Genomic DNA, 8,721 nt, shown 5'->3' on the forward strand with positions numbered 1-8,721 from the left:
ATTGGTCCATGTGTAATACTTATCTATTAAGCAATCTCTCTCCACCACATAAAATGTTTCAATTATCCACAATGTAAAATGTTAATGGCTTAAATCCATGGGCATGACAAGTGTTAGGTGGTGTAAAATTTTAAAATTCCAACTTTGCCCCCGTAAACTCGTAAAATTATCGTTTTGCCCCTAGAACATGAAAATCATCAAAAATTTTATTTTCTTGTCATTTCACCCATATTTTCATCATTCATTTATGCTTTAGGCCTACTTAAGCCATAATATTGTTTAAAACTTACTTTTATGGGCTTATTGAGAAAATGATGAAATTACCCCTGATTAGGGGTATCGCGTATATTTCTATCTACGAGTCTATAAAGGTCAAGGTCTCACATGTTTCTTGTACAGAAATTTTTTTTTGTGATGTATGTCTTCTTGCTAAACAGAAAAGGCTTCCTTTTCCAATTCATGTACCTTCTGTTACATTTGTTTTTGAACTAATAAATGTTGATATTTGGGGACCATATGAAGTTTCTACAATTTCAAGACATAGGTTTTTCCTTACTATTGTTGATGAATACACTAGGTTTACATGGGTATTTTTAATGAAATACAAGTCAGAAGTTTCCATGATTTTACCTGCATTTTATAATCTGATTTTGAATCAATTTTATGTTTCAATCAAACAAATAAGGTCAAATAATGGTTCAGAATTTAATCTCACTAATTTTTTTAGTTCTAAGGGAATTATGCACCAACTTTCTTGTGTTAAGACCCCCCAACAAAACAGTATTGTTGAAAGAAAGCATCAGCATCTTCTAGTTGTAGCTAGATCACTTTTATTTCAAGCTAATCTTCCTTTAAAATTTTGGGGTGATGCAATTTTGGTTGCTGCTCATATAATAAATAGGGTGTCCACACTGGTTTTACATGATCAAACTCCATTTGAAAAACTTTTCATAAACCACCTTCATATTCACATCTTATAGTATTTGGTTCTTTATGTTTTGCATCAACTTTATCACACAAAAGAAAAAAGTTTGAACCTAGGGCTAGAAAATGTATTTTTTTGGGATATCCATTAGGTATTAAAGGTTACAAGCTTTATTTCCTTTCCAGCAACATCAATCAACTTCACGTTCTGTTTCTGATTTGTCTTCTTCACATGATGCTTCTTTACCTACCCACCTTTTAGTTGTTCCAGATACACATTTTGTTGATATTCCTTCTCAACCAATATCTGACAATAGTTCTGTTCCTGTTGCTGATAATTCTTTTGATTCTGTTGTTGATACTTCTGCTTCTATTTTCAAAATGGATTTGCATGATTTAAATGCTAATTTGCCTGAGTTGAGTGAACCTACAATTCTACCTGCTGAAGAACCACATCTACATAATTCACCATCTAATATTAGAAAAAGTACTAGACAAAGACACCCACCAAAATACCTTGAGGCTTATCATTGTACCTTTCCTACACAAGCCAATTTTGTTACCAAATATCCCATCACCAAATATTTGTCTAGTAATCAACTCTCACCCGATCATAAAGTTTTTACAGTAGCTTTGTCTCATATACTTGAACCCACCTATTATCATCAAGCTGTAAAACATGTTCAATGGAGGGAGGCTATGCAATCTGAATTAGATGCTTTAGAGGCAAATGGGACATGGACAGTGGTACCTTTACCTCCTAATTCTCATGCTATTGGATGTAAATGGGTCTACAAGGTTAAGCTAAATGCTGATGACTCTGCTGAGTGATATAAAGCCCGATTAGTAGCCAAAGGTTATAATCAAAGGGCAAGATTTGATTATCAAGAGACATTCAGTCCTGTGGTGAAACATACCATTATTCGGCTATTTTTAGCATTGGTAGCTATTAAAGACTGGTTTTTTACTCAGCTTAATAATGCTTTCTTGAATGGGGATTTAAATGAAACTGTTTTCATAAAGTTACCACAGGGGTATTGTTTTAAAAGGGAGTGTCCTACCGGGTGTAAGATGGTGTGCAAGTTGAATAAGTCATTGTATGGACTTAAAGAAGCATCACGACAGTGGAATTCAAAATTTACCACTTGTTTACTAGCTTATGGTTTTCAACAATCCAAAGCAGACTATTCTTTGTTTACCAAGACTACTCAAACAGGGGAATTCATTGCATTGTTGGTTTATGTGGACGATATTGTAATTGGTAGTACTTCAATGGATCTTACTAATGATGTTAAGGGCTATTTGAGTTCTAATTTCAAGCGTAAGGACTTAAGGAAACTTAAGTATTTTCTTCGCTTAGAAGTGGCAAAATCCAGTAAGGGAATTTTTCTTTGTCAAAGGCAGTATACTCTGGACATCTTAACAGAATATGGTTTATTGGGATCTAAACCAGTGTCTACACCGATTGAATATCATCATAAGTTGACAAAGGCCACAGATGAAGAACAATTGAAAGATAGTACTATGTATAGACAACTGGTTGGAAGACTATTGTATCTTACTTTTACAAGACCAGATACTTCATATACTGTTCACATACTCTCTCAGTATATGGACAAGCCAAGTGAGGCTCATTTACAAGCAGCTTTCAGAGTAATACGATATCTTAAAACAGCTCGTGGTCAAGGCATTTTATTTTTTAGTGATTCTGATTTATGCCTACAAGCATATAGTGATAGTGATTGGGTTGGTTGCCCAGATACTAGAAGATCAGTTACTGGTTTTGGTATATTGCTAGGAAACTCATTGATAAGTTGGAAAGCTAAAAAGCAGAGTGTGGTAGCAAGGAGTTCTACTAAAGCTAAATATAGAGCAATGGCAGCAACTTGTTGTGAAGTGATTTGGTTACTGCATTTACTTATGGACTTCAGTATTGAACATTCATGTGCAGTGAAATTATTTTGTGACAATCAATCAGCTCTTCATATTTGTCGGAATCCCATATTTCATTAGCGCACAAAACATATTGAGATGGATTGCCATTTCATTTGAGAGAAGGTAGCTGTAGGTCAAATTGATCCATCTTACATTCCTACCAAGTCCCAGCTTGTAGATCTTTTCACCAAAGCTTTACAACCTGGACCATTTCATTCTCTATTACGCAAGATGAGTATTATTAACATACATAATACTCATCTTGAGGGGGAGTGAAGAGTATAAAATTTATTTATTGTAAATAATTTGGTTTTACAGTTCTTTTACATTTTTAGCCTTATGTATTGTTTAGAATTACAAACTATACCAGTAATATAAATAGCTGGCTTCTGATTATTTCATTTTGAGAAATATAGATGCAGCATATTTTCCCATTCTCTGTTATTGGTTCTTCGACTCTATGAAATGGCAGATTCTTCACACCTTCCGATGGGTGTTCCCAAGTGGTTGCAGTTCTTGTTACTTTCCTCTTTTGTGGTTCGACGGCGCAATTAGGGCATTACACCCCATCCATAATTGAATACTATGACAAACTAATGCTAACTTTGTGCCACCAAGCGGCTCTTAGCTTAATCATGTTAAAAATCTGTTCACTATCCCAAACTTTGTCACGGAAAACCATCTCATTTCTGTGGAGCCAGATTGAACAAATTATTGTGAAAAAAGCCATCGTCCAAGCCTTGCTTCCGTCAGGCATTGTGTCCACATTGCACCAAGCCATTTGAAAATCTGAAGGCGACTATCCAAGTCTTTCACGTAAAATATGCTATATCCTAATTTTAAATTGGGATCTAACTTTTATCTTCAACAATTTTTTGGATTAGAGTCATGTAAATATGTAGCATTTCATGTAAACCAATTTTTAAACACCTTGATCACCAGATAATGTTCAAAAGATTTGACTTTTGCAAATGCAGAATGATTTTCTCAAACCCGCCACATTATACGTTGTGCTTAGAAGTATTGACAGGTTGAGTAAGTCCGTTTATATGTTTTTAGGCTTACGTTTGGTTCCATCCAACCTGAAAATATTATTATATTAATAAATTAATTTTTGTTATTTAATTTAATGATAAAATATATTTTAAAAAATATACAACAAATATAATTTAAATGAGTGGTCCGGGTCCTGTTTAAGATTTAGAAGTACCAACTCGGCGCGGCTCGACCTTTAGCCACCTATAATTGTATTTCATCTGTTTCACCTCTCAACCAGACATCAAATTGCCCTTCGCGATGCCGCTGACTTTAGCCTCCATGGGTTCGACTTGCAAAATCAGATTCTTTTGCTATTTCTAGGATCTTCTTTTTTCTCTATGGACTAGCATGGTCTGTTTAAAAAATCCAATGTAGACTAGTTCTTTACTTTATTTTTATTTTTTTACATATTTACCGTTTTTCACATTTGCAGAGCAAATTCACTTCTTTGATTTGGTCTAGATAAGTATCCTGACCAGAATTAAATATTGCCGGGCACATAGCAACAGCTCATCAAAAATAATTTTATATGTTCTGGAAATGTCAACCCAGCAATCAAAGTCCAATATGCCTGATGATTAGAATGTTAATATTGAAAGAGATGATCTCTTGATTTTGAACCTCTAAAGAACTGGGAAATTAGTCCATATACAGGGGAAACCTCCTGAATCCCCTTATATAGTTTCACTTCCAGCCATCCATAACAAGCAGTAACTTGAATTGGTTACTTGGTTTATCATATATATGGGAGGAAAGCCTTCGGGTAAGATAAATTCTGGATGGGGTTCTCATCATGTTCATCCTCAGGAGAGTCGGCGGCCTAGAAGGGTGAGAGCTTCTTGTAACTGATCAAATGTTTTATATATTCGATAGATTGATGGTAGGATATGAATTTAAGAAAATAAAACGGCCTTACCTTATGAAATTAACTCAAGTTAATTCATAACTTTTAGTTCAACTAAATCTAGATTTCAAGAGGAAGAAGAAGAAGCATATATTACAGAGATTTAGCTATTATTGAGAGTGAAATAATCCAGAAGCACTTTAAACCTTCTTAATTATGTAGCTTGATACTTGATAATGGCTGGCTTCTTTCTTTTTTCATATATGTAGATAGAACCTTTCCATGCCAATATATTCACCACAAATTTACAGCAGGTAGTAATTGCTTGACTTGATGCAGGGTAAAGAATCGTACGCAGTAACTACAGCAACACCCTCAAGCTTTGATACGGTGTCAAATGCTTCCAGCATGGTGAGAACATGCCTCCAAACAATTTATATAATGACAGAACCATTAAGAGGGATAAGTGGATCAATATGCGTGGGTGATGAAATTAAATCTTATAATTTATGTTAGATTTGGGGGATTGGGAGACCTTGTAACATTTAAGAGAGTATCACTTAAACCTCATTTTCACCACGAATTTACAATATTTGGAGCCAACTGCTCTGGATGCAGGGAAGGAATTCAAGTTTCATGTCCGATGCGTCTTACTACAAACAGAGCAGATCTAATGCTTCCAGCATGGTGAGAGCTTCTTCTTTGGAGCACATTCCTCCAAATGGTTGTAGAATATAAACAATCATAAACGAAATGACATCTTAACGCAAAACGTCTAGCACAGAGGAAACCTTAAGAAAAACTCCCTAGAAATCATATTTTTACCAATAATTTAAGAATAATAACTAATTTGACTTGATACAGGGAAATATTTCACGTACAGGAAGTTGTGAGTCGCTTCCAAGCTCTCGAACAAACACCTTTGACTCCCGATCAGACGCTTCCAGCTCGATGACAACTGCTGACGTGCTTTCACGTTGTGCAATTCCAAGTTATAGAACCAACACCACTGACTTCCGATCAAACGCTTGCAGCTCGATGAAAAGAGCTGAATCGCTTTCACGCTGTGCAATCCAAAGTGTTGGTTCTAGATCCAGTAGTCCTGCATCGGTCAGAGCTTCTTTCTTCTCAACTCTTCATGCAAAGTGAGTAGATATTTGAAGCTTCTGTTTTCACCTACACCATTGATTAAAGTTTTTAAGTTGGCCTGATGCAGGAGGACACTTTTAGTCGAAGAGCTTTTCTGGCGCGTGATGATGTTCCAGCAAATCGACACCTTTACCCTCCTGAGTGGCTTAGGGTAATGATATACATTCGCTCAATTAGTACTAAATACAGCATATGCTTTGCTTGCTTAAATTTTTTGAATGGAAGAACTTTCTGTATACCAATACAGAATTCACACTCATCAACTTGTCATGTTCAATAAAGGGAATCAACAGAGACAGAGGGGGGCAGCATTTACGCAGTAGTGCATACAGCACAGTGTTACATAAGGTACCAGGCAAATCATAAATAGAGGTTAAAAAAAAGCCTCCAATTTATTAGATCAATGCATTTGCTAATTGAACAAATGGCTTTGAAAGAATTCCCCTCCAAAATTATTTTTATTGAATCAACTTGACTTCACAATCAACAAGAATGATTCTATTCTCATATTTGATGGTGCGGTTAAGGCTTCCATACTGTCTGAAACATTGAGATTATCAAACACTTGATTCATAAACTCTAGGACTTAGGAAATTAAAAAGACAGCCTGAATTCCCAATTTTCTGCCTGAATCACCAATAGCAGGCACTGACCCGCATCGATGCAGGCAAACGCTTCAAATACTGGTGCTTCTGGATCATGGGATGTCCAAGTGAATAGGCAGCGTAGAATGGTGAGAACTACATATTGTTCAAGTGAAAGTTGCTCTGTCTGGTACTACTGTCAGTTGTATCCTTGTTTCATGTTTCTGAATTTTCCTTGGTGGATGCTTGTAGCTTTCTTCTGTAAATCTTTGGATCATCAACAAATTCATTTTAACCAAATTGAACACTTAAAGAAAATTTAATGCTATTAATTTTTCAGATGCCATATTATCCGAGAAGCAGTTTGGATCATTTTAACGTCACATTCGAGCCACAAATACAATGGCCAGGGTATTGGTCTCCTCCTTCAGCTGCGGTTCTCAAGATTAATTGTGCAGGGGCATTCTCAGCTTCCTCTCACCAGGCAGGTTTTGGGGCAGTGATAAGAACCCAAGAAGGCTATTTTCTGGCAGCTTCTTCGGGGAAGCTAGCAGCATGTGAGGAGGCTATAGTTGCAGAAATTAGTGCTATCAAGGAGGGTTTGAGGTTAGCTGATTGGATGAAGTTACAGGAGGTAGAGGTTAGGTCTGATTCTTTGTTTGTCATTACGGAGTTGCAGAAGCCTGGTAATAGCTGGCTTGCTTTTCCTTATCATCAATTGTTGAATGAGGTTAAAGGAATTGTTGCAACTTTCAGGAATTGCAAATTTTTGCATGTCGGGCAGGAGGCAAATTCTGTTGCTCATTGGCTGGCCATGTATGGCTTCTTTGTGGAAACTATCCAGTCATGGTTTTATACTGCTCCTAATTTTCTCTTGCCTGCTTTACAACAGGATGTATATTCAGGTTATACTTATTGAAAGTACTCTCCAGTCATTTTATCAAAAATAAAGTACAAATACTGTTTCTAAATCGATTGTTGTGAATCATTGGAACAAATTGTACTACATTACAATAGATTACACAGCTTTAAATTACTACGATGTAAGAGCTCAACTTGATTTTAGTTAGAGGTTGAAAGTACATCTCCTACAAGGGATAATATTAGCATTAAAGTTTGTTATGAGCAATTTGATTTCCTTTTTTTATTCTTTTTGACTAGAGATGTCAATGGATATCCTGTTACAGGATACTTGCAGATAATCAATCGGTTATATAGGATTATGGTACCTGTAATTGGGTTCGAGTAATAATTTTACTATCCATATCGGGTTCGGGTACAATCACTTGAGTACCCGATACCCGAACCCGATTATAGATTTTTTTTTAATTTTATGTAATTAAAGACAAACTTATATTATTAATTAAATTAATTCACAAAACTATGATTATTAATTAACTTGTGATATCTTTTAATACATATATTTTATATATTGTGTTAATTTATAAAGAATACAATTACTATTATATATATACACTTTTAGTATATATACTTTAAATATAAATATGTTTACTTTCTATTTTGTGTTAATGTTACAGAAATTAAAACTTATAAAATTATTGTTTATAATATATACTATTGTGTATATAAACTTATAAAATATATACCTAAAAGAAATTGTAAGATTAGAATAATTTTAGAATATAGTTATTTTTTTAAATTTCATGGACAAACTCATATAGTTAATTAAACTTGTAATGTTTAAGTTGTTGTTTGAATATTTGTTTTTAGTTATTTAAGTTGATATTTGAAATATTTATTTTTGATTATTTAAATTTAAATTTTATTATTTATGTGCTTTTATAAATTTAATTATTGGTGAATTATATGAAATATGAATGAAAATATTATTGTATATAGATACGGGTATGGATAATTGGGTATCTATGAAGAGTATTTTAATATTTTTTTTTACATAATCAGGTTTTTAAATGGATTTGGATAATTATTTGGTAGTGAGTATATATTAGGATTCGAGTTAAGGTAGTAAATTTAAAAAATATTCAGAATAATTATCGAGTTCATGTACTTTATTTTTTAATCGAGTTCGAGTTCGTGAATCTCAAAATTGACGAGTATTTTACCCGTTGACATCCTTATTTTTGACAATCTCCTTTTTGTATGGATATATTACTTTTAATTCAGGTTCATCAAATTTGTCACAACGTGTTTATTTTCCATCAATTCCTAGGCAAACTAGCTGTTAAAAATTTTAATCACTTTAAGGTAGATTAGTTCCCTATTAAA

At 34.2% G+C, this 8,721-nt stretch overlaps 3 protein-coding genes across 3 annotated transcripts in view; all 3 read left to right on the forward strand.

Moving 5' to 3' along the window:
* The window catches only part of LOC108661577, a 5,476-nt gene extending 3,721 nt beyond the window's left edge, over positions 1 to 1,755 (forward strand). The window contains exon 3 of the mRNA XM_018119010.1: positions 1,111 to 1,755. Within this exon, the coding sequence (XP_017974499.1) occupies positions 1,111 to 1,755 (645 nt within the window). The remainder of the gene's footprint in view (positions 1 to 1,110) is intronic.
* LOC108661578 (uncharacterized mitochondrial protein AtMg00810-like) lies at positions 1,996 to 2,937 on the forward strand. The gene has a single exon (XM_018119011.1). It carries the CDS (start codon positions 1,996 to 1,998, stop codon positions 2,935 to 2,937), a length of 942 nt encoding a protein of 313 aa, XP_017974500.1.
* LOC18601503 lies at positions 4,681 to 7,393 on the forward strand. The gene is made up of 8 exons (XM_018119347.1): positions 4,681 to 4,725; positions 5,081 to 5,152; positions 5,360 to 5,428; positions 5,606 to 5,851; positions 5,958 to 6,041; positions 6,173 to 6,238; positions 6,558 to 6,623; positions 6,815 to 7,393. The coding sequence occupies exons 2-8, from the start codon at positions 5,150 to 5,152 to the stop codon at positions 7,391 to 7,393; spliced, it is 1,113 nt and encodes a 370-aa protein (XP_017974836.1). The 5' UTR covers positions 4,681 to 4,725; positions 5,081 to 5,149.

The sequence above is a fragment of the Theobroma cacao genome, chromosome 4, assembly GCF_000208745.1.
Source record: "Theobroma cacao cultivar B97-61/B2 chromosome 4, Criollo_cocoa_genome_V2, whole genome shotgun sequence".
Classification (NCBI taxonomy): Eukaryota; Viridiplantae; Streptophyta; class Magnoliopsida; order Malvales; family Malvaceae; genus Theobroma; species Theobroma cacao.